Raw genomic sequence first — 20,174 nt, 5'->3', positions numbered from 1 at the left:
TGTTGATGTTGATTTCCAGAACAGAGCTGCTGCTTGTAAAAAAAAGAATAGACTACCAGAGAAAAAAGTCCACTTTCATCATTGGCCAACAGTCATGTCCCAACAAAGGATGCAGTGATGGGACACTTGGGTTTTGAAAGGTCCACACCCCTACCTTATTACCAAGACAGAGAAGTGCACTTCATGATAGGACAAGTACCACCCCCCCCCCCCACACACACACACATACTCTCTAAATCTTGCCAGTGGTTTATCCCATTTTAAACCCCTCCTGCCCCTCCCCTGACACAGCGCCTCAATGAAAATCCATTCCCAAGTTGCCATCAAGAGGAGTGCACTACCATATCGCACCAAGACCAGAAGGTGATGAAGCAATGATACTCTGAGTTGATAAAGGTATTGTTTTTGTATTCCTATTATTAGCAGAGAAACTACTTATGTAGCTTGTGCATCTCCAGTATTTTCTTTCGACCGTAGTCGTGCGTAAAATCGGTGTAAAATGGAGACACGCGTCCTGGCGACGGTAACAACCCTCCTGTCGTGGAGTTACTGCGTGTTGGCCACGCAGGTCACCTTCTCCAACTTCTCCGTGGACAACGAGGTGCACTCCAGTTTCATCCAGCGGCGGCTGCGGAGCCAGGAGCGCAGGGAGATGCAGCGGGAGATCCTCTCCATCCTGGGGCTGCCTCACCGGCCGCGGCCGCACGTCAACACCAAACACACCGCTGCCCCGATGTTCATGCTGGACCTGTACAACACCATCTCCACAGATGCACAGCCGCCCGGATACTCTTACTACAAGCCCGCTTTACCCACCCAGGGCTCCCCCATGATGACCCCGCAGGAAAGCCGCTTCCTGGATGACGCAGACACGGTGATGAGTTTTGTCAATCTGGGTAAATTATATACCTTTATAACACATTATTACTATTTGAACTCACTAGTTGTTTTAGTATATATGTATCGTGTAAGAGGGACTTAACTTTGATGATAATTAATGAAAATAAACAATTATTAATTATTTGTAAAATATCCAAATTAAGATAAGATGAGATGCAGTATACTTGTTTATCCCAAATGGAGATTTAACTTGAGCAAAAATGAGGCACACAGCTCCAAAAAACGTAGCCAACAAGACAGTACAGGAGTACACTGAGACATAAGGCTTATAAATAGTGATGAAATAAGGAAATAATACATGGCATCCAACCAAAGGAAAGGGATTTCGTTTTCTCTGTTTTTCTCGTTGTATAAACTTAAGATTCAAGGATTAAAATGCTTTCCATTACCAAGTCTTACAAAGCCACTACTACGCAGTGCATTAGTTAAGAGTGTGTGTTACCCTGCAGTGTCCCTGACATTGTGGCTTTTAGGTCACTTTCCTCACTTGAAATCAGGCATTATGCATTCCGAGCTGTAAATGTTATGACAACATGCCTGTATCCGATTTCCCCAGAATCCCTTCAAAGCTCTGGGGGAGAGGCTTTAGCATGGCTTTGTTTCGCATGACTAGGAATTGAACGGGCATTTCTAAACCCCTAGGGAAAGAGACACAAGTTGACTATAAGATCAAGATACAAACTGCATCCAAACACATGTTGCTGGGGTAACCTCTGATAGTGCATGGGGCATGTGTGTGTGCAGTGCATTCCTGCATTTATGCGTCTGTGTGTTGGTTTTGGGCGGCACAAATCACATGGGTCACAGGTGAGAGCAGGGGCTCACTCAGACATTATTGAATTTATAAAAGGCAAATCCTGCCTTTGTTTCTCTTGGAGATCCTAGGCAGCTCTGATATCACTATAGTGAAGCAGTAGACGGCACGGTGCCTGTGGCTCTTATCCGGATGTGGTTTCATCCAAAATCAACCCGTGTCTTCTTTATGTCCTTCAGGAGGAGGGTTAGAGGTCAACCTGACGAGATGAAGTTAGTTCATCTGAGATTGTTTCTAGAAACCTGTAACCTTCCCTTTTGTCTGGGTGTTATTGAGATTGAACTAAAGACCCATTTAGAGTATTTTTTCTTCTCGATCAGCCCATCAATGTGTTGTTAATACAAAACATTTGGAGTCTGCAATAAATCGACATCACATTTTATGTACTCGGTCATGAGGGTTTTAAGCTAATGAGATCTGGAAACATTGTTTCTGAAAACTCAAAGCAGATTTATGCGGTTCCACATCTGAGGAGTTTGATCATGTCAAGTTAGGAGGAAAGAAAGGACACAATGTATTATTTTTTCTCTCGGTCCACCCCGGCCTCCTGTGCTGATGATTGGCAGAGTATTTAGCTGGGGCTTGCACAATGTGCTGCAGTGACTCTTACTTGGTGGTCCCTGGATGATCGCTTCAAGAGCGAAGTGGATTATGGTATTTCCCTTCCAAAGACCACAGCTTCCAGTGTGAAGGGAGCTGCCGTAGAGCCCCGTCTCCCACTGACCCAGGTATATCCTGCAGGTGGACAGAGCATAGAATACCATTTTAGATGATTACTTTAAAGATTAATCAGTTTAATTAATAAGGGCATAACATGTAATTTCAAAACAAAACCCCTTAATAATTAGACCTATGTTACAGAGTTTTTTTAGTTGTGTTCTTACTTTTATTCCAAAGGTTTACGTTGAATTTCAAACCTAGAGATTTCCAACATTTAACTAAAGGTATTTGTTACTTACCCCCGTTCCATATGCGTTGTGGTGGCCACCAAAAGCTGTCATAAATAGACATTTTATCGAGTTTTGAGCCACATTTTTAAGTTACACCTCTAAGAATTTGGTTGTTTTTTACTACTTAAGTTATCAGAAAAATATGTTAATCAACGTTAGCGCCCCCATCTGCCCAGCATCTTTGGAGACACACACATTTTTACAAACTACTCTTCACAGTTCTTTAATCCAGTTTTGATCACTGGCTTTGTATGTTTTGGAGACCTTTGCCGACAATTTGGCCCGTGGTAAAACCCCCTGAACGTCTGAATATTTAGAGAAACAAGCTGAGAAAACGTTAATAGCATCTCGGCACGTAGCCCCTTCTGGACGTCCTTTGTCCACCGAAAATTGTCTGTGGAAAACACTTTAACACAAATTAGCTTTATTTAGTCTTATTAGCTGGTCCATTTGTTTTGGAGAGAAGGATACCCCTGCAAATAAATTAGCTACTGGCCCAAAATTCTAGACGATGAACATGTGAGAAGTCTACTGCAAAGGTATTGAAGTCAACAACTCTTGTGATCCCACGCTAGTTCGCAATGTCACCAAATTCTGCCTTTTAACATTGTTTTTAGAGAGACTCCTTGCGGCACTCAAGTCATATTATCCCTTTTAAGTGAGATTATTTATGTTAAAGAAAAAGGATTAGGAAAAGTTAGTGTGAACCATTTCACTCCTCTTTTGTCCCTTGTTGGATAGGATTTAAAAGCTTATAGTCGACACAGACACGGTGTATCACATCATAGCACACAAGCATATACAAGTACACGGCTGCACATGTTTACTTCAGTTGGATTGCCAAACCACAGGTCGTTCTTCAGCACCACCAGCAGGAAGCTTTCTCCTCATTGTCATGCAACATTACACAGGCAGCTGCTTTTGCTTTGCACATGTGTAGTTCCTCTTTGTTTATAAAGGAATACAGTGAATTTAATGCAGGGGCTGACATAATCTTATCAGCTGTAGCTGCTCTGTCTTGTTTACCGATGTTGAGTTTTCGCTGCTATGGAGACATGTAGACATGTGTTCACTGGGTTTCTTTTCTGCTTTGGCCACAACACACCTGCAGAGCATGGGAAAAGGCTTAATGACAAGACACGTCAATGGCTTTCATTAAAATAGAAAGAGTGCAAAACGCTCTCCTAACATGACCGCGTAGGTGGAGAACAGAAGGGGCATTGTGTTTTTGAGAACGGGAAGAAATGTGTTTGTCCTGCTTAAGCTGACCTGTAGGAAGCATAAGGAGATCACACCAAGAATTTCTTTTGGCCCACCAGAAAATCGCATTAACTTTCTCATTATTTAAAAATGTGTGCAAAATAACGTATGAATAGGTGCAACAAGCCCTTCTTTTGGGGGTATAATAATCAAGCAATACTGTCAAACTAATCAACTCATGCAGAGATTCAAAGATTTGAAAGAGAGAAAAAGTTCATTTCGGTTAAAGATTAGTAAATCATTTTAATCAGTAGTAAATAAAGGTCTGAGCTTGACTGAAAATAATCTGAATCAGTCTCTGTTATTCACAAATGCCATCGTTTTTCTTATTTGTTCAGCTTCAAACCACCCATGCTGACTTGTAAAAAACAAACAAAACTCTACTATAAAATAGCAAGAGGTTAATGATAGCTTCGTGGCTGTGTGGCCCTGCAGTGTCAGGAGTAATGTGAAGTGTTGAAATGCCTCCCAGAGGGAAGTTTGCATATCTGAGGTCTGATCTCTGCAGCTAATGGTCCCTAACGTAAACACACAGAGTCCTTACAAGCAATTATTGTGTTCATAAAAACAGCCCTCGCTCCCTTCCAGCATTTAATTGCGGTCAAACGAATGACTAGCAGGGTTCAGAATGCACTGCTCTTAACGACCAACTGTGTGTTTTTGTGTCATTAGAAATGTTTTTAGAAGACTTTGAGTCAGTGTGTATTTGCTGGAAAACGTTCTTGGTCCTAGTGTTGAGGTGCTGTGTGTCTTTGCACTGAAACAATAGTGGGCCATCATCGGTGGGAAGGCAGCCTGATGTCAGGATGATGTCATGCTGTACGCCAGTGGGCAGGATGTGTTTAAGGTGACTAATCGCCGCTCCGCACACCTTCACCAGAGACCTCCACGGCTCTTTCCAAGGACATACACACATGCTGTAAAAACACGACACTCGAAAGCTTCAGGAAGCTTTCGGGGTCTTTCTGACCACCGTTACTTTGGAAAGTCTGAGAGTTGGAGAGCTTCAGCTGGTTCAGGGTGGGCTTCAGCTGCTGCTGCTTTACTTTAACAATCACAATGAAACACTGGAGATGCCAGTGGTGGCAGTACTCGGATATTCAACTAAATTAAAAGCAGCGTACTACAGTCTAGAAACACTTAATTACAAGTAAAGAAAATCATGCAATTTACTCAAAAGTACAACATTTGTATCTTTCAAATATACTTCAAGTTGCAAAAGTAAAACAACTTATGTTTCATGATGTCCCATTTCTGAATAATATATAATTCAATGTTGGACTATTATTATTGACAGATTTCTTTATCTCTTTAACCTTGCATCCAGTAAGGGATTAGCTTGTTTTAAATTATTTATATATATTTTATGTATTACTTAACAAACTAAAAATAATAATAACATAATCAGTTGATATGATGTCGTTTTGTTAATCTGAATTTGCTGAATTACTAAAGCTGCCAGATGAATGTAGAGTAAAACAATATTAGAGATGAATTATTGCAGAATAGATATACCAGTGAAATGTTCTTAAAACTATATTTAAGGACACTCCTTGTGTAAATGTTCCGAGTTTCTCTCCACCTCTGATCCCAGTGATCCATGGCACACTGATCAGGGATGTGTGGGTGGTACAGCCCCTGCTAGTTAAGTCTCTCTATACTTTATGTGAGTGTGTTTGTAGAAGCACACTGGCAGCTGTGGTTTTCCGGGCAGTGCCTTAACGGGCCTTTTCTTGTGGTCAGCACATGTGTGCAATTTAAACCGGGAGCCAAACTGAGCCATGCGTGTGTTTTTACTCCCCCCACATTGGCACGTATGGCACATTTAAGTGATGTTTAGATCAATCACTTTACTCATGGAAGCAGGATTTTTCCTATTTTTTGACGCAGCACTTCCGAGATGTGGGCAGAGTGACACACATCAGAGCAACGTTTGATTTGGCGACAGTTTTGACAGATATGCAACCACCGACTGGTTTTACCATCTGATTGTACTCAAAGTGGTTTGCAATTTCCTTAGATGTACAAACCTTCCCACTGAGGGTCAGAAGCTATTTTTCATTGTAGGGCTGCACAATTAATCAAACTTATATCTGATTTATTTGGTAATGAGAAAATATGTAAAAATGTAATTCTGAATTGCAAAGAGTTCCCAGCCTACAAAGGTTCTCCTACAGACAAATTCCTTTTTGGGTACAGATCCTCTTTAAAATCACACCATGATCATTTGAATATATATATTTAATGCTAATGTGAATAATCTTTCAGAAATAAATTACATTTGAATTGCAATATCAGTCAAAAGGAGTTATTTGTTCTAATGGTGCAGCCTTCAAAAGTGTTTTGATCAATCAAGTGATGATTTTCCACCTGCTTTCGCCTCCTTACAGTCGATCAGGAGAAGGACCTTCTGTTCCAGCAGCACAGAAGAGAATTCAGATTTGATCTTTCCCGTATTCCTGAAGGAGAGGCCGTCACAGCAGCAGAGTTCAGGATATATAAAAATGTTGTCCAGGAACGCTACGAGAACGAGACCTTCAGTGTCAGTGTGTACCAGGTCCTGGAGAAACCTCCAAACAGGTATGGGTGTTTTTCTACAGCTACTGCACATATTTCAGATAAGATAAACCTTTTATTGATCCCCGAGGCGAGACTGTGGTTTTCTTTACGGCCCTTGATTGGATTAACCCTTTGTTTGATGTATCAGTTAGATCTCCTCAGTGGAGTTTAGCATTCAGGGATCGGTTTACTCAAATTACAAATACAAAGGTATTTTGCGACTACATCAATTTTGTCGAGGAATTTCAATGAAACCACACGGAAAGTGCCCCCCCCCCCCCTCATGGAGATCCAAAATGTAGCATAGCAAAAAATGTGACTTTTCACAAACCTGTCTCTGTTTCTTCAGTGGAATTTCGTTCCTAACACATGCTGCTGGTGGATATTTTCTTTTCGAGGACAATATATTTACCCCCGTTTTAAACAAACAGTACACTCACCAAGTAGACAGCTGTGTAAAACCAAAAGTTAATGTTGACTTATTTTACCAACGCTATGTCACACAACTTAAGTATGTGACTAAAGTTAAATACAAAACCAATTTGTTTTGTTGCTGAAAGCTATACTTCTACAACTAGTTTTGTTTTAACTCACAGCCTTAATCCAAAAATAGGAAGAAAATACATTTCTATTGAAACATAATTCACAAAGCAGTCTTTTGTATGAGGACATAGTGTTTAGGAGAAATGGCTGTGATTTAGTTTGATCACATGGATGAACAGCAGTTGGTTTGACTGCTACACTAGATTATCCTCTTGTGTTAGTGACAAAGAAAGAGTAGTTTAGCTGATCATCATGCTACTGTGTGCTCACTGTGGACGCTGGTCGTCAGGCTGCTACTAGACGTGCAAACAGATCTGTCTTTGGCCGTGTCTGTCTACATTTCCTTACAGCTTATTTCTGCCGATGTTAGTGTCAGCGCCGAGGCTGTTTACACAGACATTAGTGTCAATTACAGAAACACGTCGGCCCTTCCAGAGAAGGTTTACTCTCTCACAGTCAGACAGTCCCCAGGAGACCTGCATTTACAACACGCAGCTCCCACCACAAATAACACTCTCAACCCTCCAGACGTCAATTGACTCTCTTTCTCTTACACAGGTGGTCAGTCCTCCATCTCCATTAACAGATTGTAGAATAATTAGACCCCACACATCCCCTGCTTGCTTACAAATCAAAGTTCTTCCACTCATGTTATAAACTCTCAGCAGAGGGGATCATGAGCAGGCGGTAGATTGAAAAGTCCTTCTATGGTGACAGCGGGGCCGATGATGGTGTTAAGGGCAACACCATTGTCATTCACAGACACACAGACGAGCAGGCGGCAGACGTGGGCCTGAGGGTCTGACACTCGGTCTGTAAACAAAGCTATTGTCTCTGGAGTCTGCTCTAAAGACGGCAGGTATTACTATTGTAGGATTTTTTTATCTGGGGTGTAAAGAAGATGCTCTCGTGATGGCTGTTCATGAGGGTGGATTCATGGTTCAGGGCGATACTTCAGTCAATATATCTTTCTTTAACTTCTTATTTCGATAAAAATATCTCAATTCTTTATTGCACGTTCTTGCTTTACCTTTTATGTTTTTATATATATTTTCATTTGAAAACAGAGCAGCTCTCCCAAAGCCCACATTTCCCCTGGGATGAATTAAATATTATTTTCTGATATCGTTTTGGGGCCAATTTTGAAATAATCCTATTGTTCAAATTGATTGTTTGCAATGCTTCTGGCTATCAATAGTGATTGCCTTTTTATATGGTTTATTATTCATTATCAATTTATAATCAACTAGTTTTTATTATCCTGATTTTCTCATGTATTTATCTTTAATGTATTTACATTGCAACTCATTGATTTCCTCAATATGCATAAAAGACATAAGGGAAAAAAACACTTAGATGCCTGTTATTTAAACTTACGTATGTTATTATAAACGGCACTGATGCTTCGTAGTTAACAGGTGACACAGTGGGTTGAGGAGGTCAACAGAAACATATGTTTAATATTATTTTTTTTTGCCGTTGCTAACTAAAATATACATCCCATATTCATCCTCTATGTAACCTTTTATTCTCTTATTATTTTCCTTCAGTCAGCAAATGAAACACTTTCTCAGTTGGACGGAGGTTTGGTGTCTGACTTGGCTTATCAACAACATTCCTCTCTTTGGCCATAAAAACCTCTTGGCTCCCTTAAGTGTTTTCTTTTTTCTGCTGCATTGCCGTACAATTGGGGTTATGTATATTAAAACACAATTCCAACAGTTTTCCCAGCGTATGGTTACACACCAAGCCAATCATTATCTCTTTAACCTCCGAGGCATTGTTTAATTTAAACCAAACTAAGTGTCTTTTTTTTACAAACAAACGTTAAAAAAATGTCATAATTTGCTGTATTTAATATAATTTAATAATTCTGCTTGCTTTTTTTGGCCTATACATTAATATTCATTTAAAATGCATGATAGAAAACCATTTTCCCAAGCATGTCATGCCACGTTGCACAAATGTACAAGACAAGATCATTAACAAATCATAGTTTGATAAAAAAAATTATTTCGAACAAGTAAAATAAATAATTACAAAACAAAAAAAATGTTTCAGTGCATAGTCATGTAAGAGAAATCAAAACAAAAAATGACATTTACAACAACAACAACAACAGCATTAGCAACATAAACAGTCCCACATAGTGTTCGAAAAGGAGTGGTATATCATCACCATATCAATGTCGTTAAACTGATTGTGGATACATATTTGCAAATTTGAAAGTCTTGGATACAATACAATACAGCTTTATTTATATAGCACTTTAAACCTCCAGACCAAAGTGCTGAACACAGCTCAGCTCACACACCATAAAACAAGTACAAGTAAAAACAATAGGCAATTTAAAAGCAATAAAATCAACGCTCTAAAAGATGTTAATATGGAGAAGAGGTGGGTTTTAAGAAGCGATTTAAAAGCAGGCAGTGTGGCGGCCTGTCTGATGTGCAGGGGCAGATCGTTGCACAGTGCGGGAGCCGCTACAGAGAAGCAACGGCCCCCTCTGAGCTTTGACTTGGTTCTGGGCACATTCAGTTGATGATTGATCCGAGGAACATTTTTGCATCTGGATACTGCTTATAGCCTCAACATGTATTTATTCTAATGACTTCCTGTGCTCTCACAGTGAGGTGGAGCTCCTGCTGCTGGACCAGCGCGAGGTGTGGGCTGCAGAGGACGGCTGGCTGCTGTTCGACCTGACCGCCACCAGCAACCTGTGGCTGGTGAACCCGGAGCAGAACCTCGGGCTGCACCTGGTGCTGGAGGACAGCCACGGTCAGTCACTAACACACATTCACACACTGAGAGAGAGCCATGACAGCAAGAACCTGTCCTTGTCTGGAGAAATGATTTAATGCTGTTCTATTCCAATGGAAAAAAGGAGCATCACATATTGAGTAAATGTTTTTAGATGGTTCTTACGGAGTTGAAGTTATGATTGTGCATTCAAATGAACACATGATTGTTTAGCAGAGGCTTATGTGTGTGTTGCAGTCCTTGGTTGGTTGAGACTCACTAGGTTTGTCCCCCTGTCTCCCTCTGTAGGCCAGAGGAGGAACCCCCATCTGGCGGGGCTGGTGACGGGGAACGGGGCTCAGGAGAAGCAGCCCTTCATGGTCGCCTTCTTCAAAGTCAATGAGGTGCGATTACGCAGCGTCCGATCCGCGCACGGACACAAGGGGCGCCAAGGGAACCGCTCCAAACCCCAGAAGACGGTCCAAGACGCTCTGAAGGTCGTGGAGGCTGCAGCAGGTGCCCAAAAACCACATCTCACCAACATAGACTCTAGTCATGGTTTACTGGCAGTGTCCTTTAATACTTTTTTTAATAGATCTATTGGGCGTTATTATTTATAGGGAATTATAATACATCCATAATGCAACTACACTCATGAACACACACACTGACGCACTATATTGGCAGTCATAAAACATTATAGATGCTACTCATAAGGAATTATAAGTGGAAGCTCTTGACTATTTATAAACTCTGAGTGAACTGAAGGGTTTATAGTACATTATGACTACCTATACTCACCTATACAAACCTTCTGATGTAATAAAGACTCATAGCGATTTTCCATAGTCCATGCAGTATCACAAGTTATTAATGTTTGGAGTATAAAGTGATGCATTTATAATAATGCATGCTTTTTCACAACACTTCATTGTTGGTATTCAGTCTAATGTAATGCCTGCATTTAAGATAATCTATATTGCATCATTTGAGATTATTATGAAAGACGCCTGAAAGAATTAGAAGTAAAAAATACACAGTATAACTCAATTATTCAGAGAAAATATGAAATAGAATTGGTCAAGCCGAGTGAAAATATAGAAGTATTTTCTGTGTCCAGCTGAATTTTTTTACTTGTAGTACTCTTTAGATGTTAACATAATAATAACGTATGATGCAGCGTGTAAAAGCATTTAAAATAATGATCTCCTGATGCATTATAAATGTGAGAGTGTTATTGATGTTTGTTTACTTTCTTGTGTTTACTCATACTTCCATCTTTTCCATTTCAGATACCCTCAGCCTCTCCAAAGAGGGATGTAAAAAGCACGAGCTGTATGTCAGTTTCAGAGATTTGGGATGGCAGGTATGATTCAGATCTTCCATTTGATCTCATTTCATTTCAATTTCATGTCCAAAAGTGACAATTGGCTTACATTTGCTGGATGCTTTAATCCAACCAGGACTGGATCATCGCACCAGAGGGTTACGCAGCGTTTTACTGCGAGGGAGAATGTGCCTTCCCTCTCAACTCCTACATGAACGCCACCAATCATGCCATCGTGCAAACTCTGGTAAGTCCCAAACAGCCCCCATCATGATGACAGGCACTTTCACTACCACCTCCACTTCCTGTGAGCATTGATTTATGCCTCTTCTGTCAACAGGTGCACTTTATCAACCCGGACACGGTGCCAAAGCCGTGCTGCGCCCCCACCCAGCTCCACGGCATCTCAGTGCTCTACTTTGACGACAGCTCCAACGTCATCCTCAAGAAGTACCGCAACATGGTGGTCAGATCCTGCGGCTGCCACTGACCGCTGCAACCCCCTCCTGTGAGTTCGTGAAAAATCTGGAGGGACGCTGAAGAAAGGCAGAAGTGAAAGAGCCAGAGAGGAGATGATTGACAGGCTGGTCATCAGGGAGCTCCTGCCACAGGACGAGCTTTAATCTGGAGGACTGCTTTTATGAGCAGCAGCTGAGCCTCACATGCAGTATGAACCACTACCACAAACCTTTCCAAACTTTTGGCAACAAAGAAAGGATGAACAAAGGGGTTTGTTTTCCTTTCCTTTTGAGATTGACTCGAAAAAGTGCACTAAAAGGATACTGAGCAATGTGGAGCTACTTCAAAGACTCAAATAAAACATTCAGTGCTAGCAACAGAAAGTAAAACCACACCTATCTGCATTTAAATGAAGGGTCTTCTTGCATTTAGAATATAAAACACTGCCTGGGTGGACACGTGCATTAGGTAACTGATTTAACAGCTTGTGACACTTTAAAATCTCCATCTTCCTGTTGAACCTCTGCACCTTTCCTTAAAGAACAGCTGAATGAATTTATCTCTGATGAGAGAGAAAAAAGCTTTGATTGTTCAGCAGGGCATTTCAACCGCGTCAGGTGTAAGACATCTGGACGCTGGCGTGTGTGCCGCTGATGTGGAGGAGCTCAGAGAAGAGTGGCAGCTGAGACGGTTAATAACAGCGTTGGACTGAAAGGCTGCTGCTGGATCTAGTTTCCTGGTGCAGCACGATGGATGTGAGAGACGTGCAATCTGCGAGAGTCGGTGATTCATCTTCATGTTGACACCAGGGTGTGCACCACCTCTGCAGCTGCCACCTGGTGTCTGGCCAGCTGCAGGTGGGCAGAGGGGAAACTGTAATTTTAGTTTTTCAGATTTAAGTAGTTAAGGCAGGTGTGTGTTCAACCTAATTTGCCCTCAATAATGTTGTTAACAGTTGCATTGAAGCACCTTGGATACTTCAAGGAATTCATGGTTTGTAGAGATTTATGACAAAAATATGCAGAAACTTTACACATATTTATTTAACAGTGAGGAAATCGTTTCTATCTAACCCTAACCCTGCATTTCCATTTGCAGAATGTCATTCACTCTGATTGTGCATTAGGTTCATTGTAGAGAATAACAATGCAGCCAGGGGAGGGGGGGTTATATTCAGGTGGAAAAAATACGAGGAAAAACACAAATGTATGGGACAAAAACTTTTAATAATCTCTGAAGTCAGAATTGAGTTCTGTAAGGAAAAATAACTTGACAACAGACTATGCATTTTATATTTCCGAAGCTGATTGCAAATGTATAGAATTGCATTTTTTTAGAGGAAATGTGTGACTTTAATCTCAATAAATATTATGGTTTTCTTTTTGAATTTGTGATTCCTTCTTCATTTAACATTTAACTGTCAGAGATTCAATAAAGTTATAATTTTGAAAAATGTGATATATAATATTATTATCTGAAAATATGACCCCCCCTTCCTGGCTCTGTACTACCTACAATGGTCCCGACACGTCAGCGTACCGTTCTCCACTCACCGATTGTGCTTTTGAAGTACTTTGAATGGCACAAGCATCTCCTCAATTATGAACAGGCCATTCAAAATGAAGCTTCAGTACAAAAGCAAAGCAGATATAATAGAGTGCAACAACAACCAGGCAACAAATGCATTCACACTGACATTCACTGAGAAGCTGAGCGCTTCCAACGCAGCACATTACAACACAGCCCACACCGTTAAAAAGACCTTAAATATATATCTTAAATAGAAAAAAGAGGTAGAAGCGTAAAACTTAATCCTACAGATGCAATCTCAAACCAAGGTCTTATCAGAAACTATTCTGTCATTCTAGCAGTAGGGCCTATGTCTCAAATCAAACCTCATTATTAATGATAGAGGAGTCTTACATAAGAATAGATGTAACTTTAAATGATATGATCAGCGGTGAAGCACCTGAGGGAGTATTTTCCTTAAAAAGCAACGTGGGCTGATTTTGTCAGAACTGCTTTCAATAATAAAACCCAAAAATATAATTTGAGCCTACAAGATGAAGCTCAATTCACTCTCATGGGAGCATCTTCCGGTGGCAACTTAGATGTACAATTGAGTTGACTCAACTTAAATATCCAGTGTTTAATCCCTGACTACCTTAACAGAACATTCAGAAATCCTGAGAGTTCATCTTTTCCTTCCTTTTACCCCTAGATACAATTAAAAAATACGACAGTCAAGCACAGATATGATTCAGGAGGTAGAAAGAAGGTAAATATAGGCTGATTAAAGCAGAGTTTAGAGAGACTGACATGCTTCCTGTCTTTAAAACAGCAACCCCTCCTCACTTCATGCAGTTAGTCCCCGGGCCCCTCAGCTCAGGGGCCGAACAGTGTCTCCTGCGGACCGTCTCTCCCTTCTTCTTAGTTCCCTCTGCTAACCCCAGTCCTTGTTGTGATGCCTTCAGGGACTCACACCCTCCCTCTGACTTCCTGGGTGAGGTCTTTGGCTCCAGGGTGTCTGACGGGGGAGGCTGGGGGGTTGAGATGGGGGTGAGAGCCAGGCAGATGTCCCCCACACTGAGCTGACGGCAGTGCAGGCCACAGAGACGAGCCGTCCTCAGGGGGTTGCAGGAGGACCAGCCCCTCCCTCGCACAAAGAACGGGTACTCCACGTAGACATCCACCAGCTCCTGGAGGAGGACACACAGGAGGATGAGACACAGAAACGCAGCTACACACGTGTTCAGTAGAGGGCACTACTGGACCAGTCAGTTTTTAAACATGTTAATCATTTAATAGATTCAATTTGACTCTGATACCCCTGATATATAACTGACCATATTTCAACATACACATCATTAAGTTAGGCTCAAGGCTCAGTTCATCCTAAAAACATGCTTTTACCTGTAGTTCAATCTAGGTTGTTTTGGCCATATCTTGGCAATACTGGCAGTGGAGATGTCTGCCCTCTCAAATCTTATGGAAGTAAATGGCATCCGCACTGTGGTGATCAAAGCTCCATTTAAAAAATATCAACCCGCAATGTCTCTTTACAGAAATCATGAGTATCAAGATAATCTGTATACAGACATCGTTGTAAGCAGTTTTTAGTTGGAACTTCTTTCTTTCTGCTGAACTACAACCCCCTTTAGATTGTTTTTCAGCTTTATAAACTGCAAAACAATTTAAATAAAAGTCAATAGCTTCAGTATTTTGGTAATAATTTAAAGGTGGGGTAGGTAAGTTTGGGAAACCGGCTCGAGATACACTTTTTGTTATATTCCATGGAATGCTCTTAACATCCCGATAGCAATGAATATCTGAAGTGCTTTGACAAAAAATCCAAATTTTGGAGAAACCAGCTCGAGTGCACTAGAATTTGAAAATACACAGATGGAAAAAATCTGCCACTTCCTTACAGAGCCCCTCCTCCAACACACACGAACGCGCACATGACCAATGAGGGCACGAGATAAATTTATGCACAGATGGAAGGCTGACAGGCAGGTAGGCCATCCAGTTATTTTAGCCGGGCCGGCTAAAATGATTGGTCGTGCTTTTTACAGTACTACGGCTTCCACAGATGACATTTTTAATGGATTTTTTGTCAAAGCACTTCAGATATTCATTGCTATCGGGATGTTAAGAGCATTCCATGGAATATAACAAAAAATGTATCTCGAGCCGGTTTCTCAAACTTACCTACCCCACCTTTAATGTGTTATACATCTTCACTGTGTGTCAGTCAGTCCCTTGTATTTTTGCAAACTATAACATGGTCATAAAAATAATTTAAGTTAAAAAAGAAAATGCTGCTGGGTATTATTTTTAGCAAACATTACACACATATAAGTACTTGGTGCAGATGGGAACTATTTTCAGCTGCAAATTAACACAAATTGTGTGAACTAGTGTATTTTGGCACAAGGACTGTGTCTGAGGGAGTGCACATGTTCATTGTCACCTAGTTGTGGGTTATTTATGGCAAAGAGGAATATGGTACATCAAGCTTTGGCTTCAGAGTAAATTCTTTGTTGTATTTGCTTACTATAAAACAATGTAAATTACTATGAGCCTCATCTAAAAATACTAAAAAGGCATTATTTCACTCAGAATTGGGAATAATGTGTGCTATATATTGTAACCACTTTCATTCAGTAGTGCTTAAATATCAAGACGGCATCCCCCATCAGCCAGAATGCAACATTTTGTGCATGTATTACGTAAGAAAACGAATTACAGCTACGTGTGAAGTGTCTGTTGTGAATGGTGAATACTACAGAGTGGTTTCCCTTCACCTGGGACTGCTGGTCGTGAAGCAGGATGAGTAAGCGGGAGATGGAGATGGAGGAGGAGGAGGAGGCTGAGGGGGAGATGCTCTGCACAGTGCAGCTGCTCAGGCGTAAGTCCGGGCAGGCCAGCGCTCCCAGCAGGAAGTCCTCCGTCTGCAGGTGCTCCACCCTCCTCAGCCGCCCGTCTCTCAGCTCGATGAGAGAGCCGGCCACAAAGTGAGGGAGCAGCCAGGGGAAATGATTAGGAGAGGCCTGCTTAGAGGAGGGGAGGGAAGTAGATCGTGACTGCTCCTCCTTCATGGAGATGTAGTTTGAGTTATCAGGTGATACTCGTACAAACGATTGTCCAGAGAAGGGATGTTTGACAGCCTTTGATAATTTGTGCGACACATCGTGTTGGTGCGTCCGGTCCTCAAGTGTTGCTTTTCCACCCCTGGGAAAAAGCTCCACTCTCCTGTCTTTTCTCCTCACATACGGCCCTTTACTCCTCCCGTTGCTGTGCCTCTCTGCGATCAAACTCTTGTCCCTTAATGTCTTTAACTGCTCCCAGCCGTACCCTCCACACACCCTCTGAAAACCCTCATTGGACAGGGACGCTGGGCTGAATCTGGGGGGTGGGGGTGGATGGCCCAGGTGGAGAGCAGGTGTGCCAGACAGGTGGTGCTGAAAGTGGGGAGAAAAGGCCCACCCAGGATGCAGGGGGTTCACATCTCTCCACTCTGCCAAGCTGTGATGATCCCTGAATGCAGAGAGGTTATGAGGTTTGGACCTGGTGGGGGGGGTGGGGGTGCGTCCAGGGCTGGTATAGAGCAGGAACCCTCCTCGGGACGGGCTGGAAGGGGCCTGTGTGCTTGGTCTTAAAGTCTCTGTGGCCCTTGTAAGGGTAGGGGGCTTTGAATGTTGCCGCATCACACTGCTGCTGCTGCTGCTGGGGAGGCGGGCTCGGCCTCTGGTCCCTCTTTTTGAGCGGGAGTCTGTCCCTGTCCGGGACCAGAGCTGGGTTGGTTGTGAAGCTCATTGGCCCGCGCTGCCTGTCACTCACGCCGGCACTGCATGCCCTCCTGCTGAAGCTGAGGAGGTGTTGTGGTCACGTGACACAGACTCCAGTCTTTTGGCAAGCGCTGTGGATAGTCAGGTCCAAGGTCGTCACGATTCTGGAAAGTAGAAGAAAAACAAATGTCAAATGCACAAACAGAGGAATCTGGATTGTATTCAGTCTCTGTCTTTCTCCTTCAAAATGGTTTAACTAATGACTTAATGCACCACCTATTCATTGCCTGCCAGTATCATCCTCACAAAACAATTGTAATGGCAATCCAATGTCCTATATACCGGTTGCCATTGTTTACACAGGTGAGTGGTGAGTGGTGAGTGGTGAGAGTGATCTTACGCAGAGACAAACCGATGATTTTCCGGTCGTTGGATGAGGTTTAGTTTGAAGTTTGTTGCAGAGGTTGTACAATACAAGGTTTCCAATGGCTATCGGGTTGTAGCTGAAGCTCTGTAGTCCGTAGTTAGCATCTATGTGTGCTCTCACTCTACCTGTGCCCCCCCTTTCTGGTCACTTATGCCCCTTTTTATACAATCTGGGCAGCTAATACCCACCACTAAGTGTTCAAGAATATTATTGCATTATAACAAAATAAACTAACAAGCCAACAATAAACATACATTGCTCTTTCAACAAGATTGACCTCACTTTCCAACTACCAATTGCTTCAATGAAGTCTTAGTTTGATGGACAGTTACCACATCAAGTTACCATGGTTACAAAGTGCTGCACAGTATGGCGGTACAAGGTTAGAACAATGCAAAGCAAGAGGTTAATGTAAAGTTAACAGATTGTATCACAAGGTTAACATTGAATCAAGACATGGCCTTGAGTGTGTGTATTAAGTGACGGATGGGCACTGGTTATTAAAGCGTGCATTTCTTCTCATGGGGCTGAAGTGGTCTCCAACACCTCGAGCCACTGAAACCCCATCATCCTCCTTCCATGCGTGCACAACAGTGAGTCAGTTCACTGAAGGGGGGCTAAATATAAGCACCTTGTGGCCACACACACAACAGCTTCTCACAAAGACACATCATCTGACCGAATCAAAAGCGGACTTTTACAGCCTTTCGATGCAAAGCTCATCTCAATGCCCGGCATTATGCCATCATCATATAGCCATGCAGCGCCGCTCAATGGACCGCTTTCACTCTGATATGAGCTGCTCCTCTGTAATGTGTGTGGGTTCAGACACTGCATTCCTGTGCGAGCATTATAGCATGACACATACACAGATAGTTAATGCCTACAGTGAAGATGTAAATTCATTCAAAGAAGCTTGGAGGTGCGGGCTGCTTACTCACAGAGATCGGATCATGGCCCAAACAGGCCCGACACTGTGCTGAACAAACTTATAAGGTGATGAGGTCACTGCCGGTCACTAACTATGGAAATGTATTGTATACACAGCAGGGTTTAGTGTGTTTGCTGCCATCGTGATAATGTTAATCTGAGATGATTTGCATATAGTGGCAGCTTGATGTTTCTATCTAAGGAGATGTAGCACTATACAACTAAATACAACATCCTTTGTTCAAATCTGCAAAGAGTTCCCTAAAAACTAGCATTCAGAATCAAATTCGGCATGAATCACAAATCGCACTCGCTAAACTTGAAGACAAGAACATGTTACATAAATCAAGAAAAAACATTTGTTAAAGACTTACTTACACGTTCTTCCATCTGTGCATCTGTTCCTCTGTGCGACCCATCTTCAGAAATTCATGTCCACAGATTCTCCTCCCTTACACACACACACACACACACACCTGTCTGGCTGGTGTCCTCCTCCCAGGCTGCAGGTGATAACAGAGCGATCAGAAGCATCCAGACGAGCTCCACAGACTGTCAGACAGACACACTCTCCTCCCTTTCTCTTCGCCTTCTCTCTCTTCCTCTCTCTTTACCCTCCTACTCGCTTTTTACATTTACACTCCCACTCTGCTCAGTCAGTCAGTCAGTCCTGTTAACCTTTCTCAGACAGATTTGACGTCTCTCCCTCCCTTACTTTCCACCTCTCTCTCTCTCTGAATCTCTTACTTGTCCACCCTGTGTTTGCTGCTGAGTAGCACTCTCAGCCTCTCTTCCATTTGTAATCACACTCTCCATATTCCACACGCTCTCCCTCTCTCCTTCGCTCTCTGTTGTTTGGTGTATAATTAGAAATGAGACTCCTCAGCTGATGGTAGGCGTATGACTGCCTGATGGTTTTTGGCGCTTTGCCTGGCGTAGTGAGGGCGGGAGAACGTTGTTTTTAGACTCCAGCTTGGACACACATTTGCAAAACAGAAATCTTGCATTGCTTAAGCATCCTCTTTTTTCTTCTTCTCACACTTATGATGTTCTATCCTGAACGAGCGTGACGCCAAGTTGTGAGAATGCTTTGAAATGGCAAGTAAATGCTTCGGAGCAAAGTGTCCAAAGGTCAACATCAAGCACTAAAGTCAACCTTCTTTCATGGATGTGCAGACAGGAACAACATCACCCCCCTCACCCTCGCCCTGCGGCCTGCCTGCTTTCTCTCTGTACATTTCTTTCTCACTTTCTCCTTGCTTGCTTTCTCGTCTTTCCCTTTCATCTTCTTGACATCATTTTTAAAACACAAGACAGAGGACTTTTTGCTCTTCTCCATGGCTGCCTCAGCAGCACGCAGCCCAGTTCTCAGCTATTGATTCTGCACGGCCTCAGCAGGTGAACCCCCAGTCATGAGGAAGCCCACGCATAATCTACTTTGAGGTGGAGAGGATTTCTCACTTTGAGTCACATCATGCTTCCTCTGCCCACTCTCTCTTTCTTTCTGTTTCTCGCTCTTCTCTCTGTCTCACACACACACTGGAGAAACTGACAGACTGTTAATCGCAGTCTTTGCCACTACTAGCATATTTAGTCTAAACCACCATAACCGCTGACATTTACAAACTGTTTGTTTATATTGATAGAAATCGCCAGTCACTCCCACCACTTCCCAACTGCTACATTGCAGCCGCTGTTTGAAGTTTCGCTCTTCAGCATGGCTCACAGTGTGAGTTTCAGTTACATTTCAGTGCTTATGCACACAAACATATGGAGGTTTGCTATTAATGTGGGGCCTTTAGTGGAGAGAAAGTATTCAGATCCTTTACTTGAGGAATAAAGAAATACCACACAGGGAAAATACTCCATACCAAGTTAAAGTTGTGCATTCAAAATAATGGTAAAAGTAAATGTATTATAAGCAAAATGTAGGAAAACTGTTTAATTTGCGGGAACATATTTTCTCTCAGTGGAT

At 42.3% G+C, this 20,174-nt stretch overlaps 2 protein-coding genes across 3 annotated transcripts; one reads left to right on the top strand and one right to left on the bottom strand.

Annotated features, from left to right (window-relative positions):
* Window positions 1–266: 266 nt before the first annotated feature.
* LOC117543756 (bone morphogenetic protein 7-like) lies at window positions 267–12,938 on the top strand. Its single transcript, XM_034212309.1, has 7 exons — window positions 267–896; window positions 6,315–6,504; window positions 9,656–9,804; window positions 10,075–10,281; window positions 11,058–11,131; window positions 11,229–11,339; window positions 11,433–12,938. Exons 1-7 carry the CDS (start codon window positions 500–502, stop codon window positions 11,580–11,582), a joined length of 1,278 nt encoding a protein of 425 aa, XP_034068200.1. The 5' UTR covers window positions 267–499; the 3' UTR covers window positions 11,583–12,938.
* Window positions 12,759–19,172, bottom strand: LOC117543758. 2 transcript variants are annotated; one of them, XM_034212310.1, is made up of 3 exons: window positions 18,574–19,172; window positions 15,859–17,006; window positions 12,759–14,250 (listed from the first exon to the last, which is right to left on the bottom strand). In XM_034212310.1, the coding sequence occupies exons 2-3, from the start codon at window positions 16,759–16,761 to the stop codon at window positions 13,903–13,905; spliced, it is 1,251 nt and encodes a 416-aa protein (XP_034068201.1). In that variant the 5' UTR covers window positions 16,762–17,006; window positions 18,574–19,172; the 3' UTR covers window positions 12,759–13,902. The 2 variants fall into 2 exon arrangements, with proteins under 2 accessions (XP_034068201.1, XP_034068202.1); XM_034212311.1 differs by having other exon boundaries at window positions 18,578–19,172.
* Between the last annotated feature and the right edge of the window lie 1,002 nt (window positions 19,173–20,174).

This window comes from Gymnodraco acuticeps, unplaced genomic scaffold, assembly GCF_902827175.1.
Source record: "Gymnodraco acuticeps unplaced genomic scaffold, fGymAcu1.1, whole genome shotgun sequence".
NCBI classification, from domain to species: Eukaryota; Metazoa; Chordata; class Actinopteri; order Perciformes; family Bathydraconidae; genus Gymnodraco; species Gymnodraco acuticeps.
This window is presented reverse-complemented; position numbering and strand designations above follow the sequence as displayed.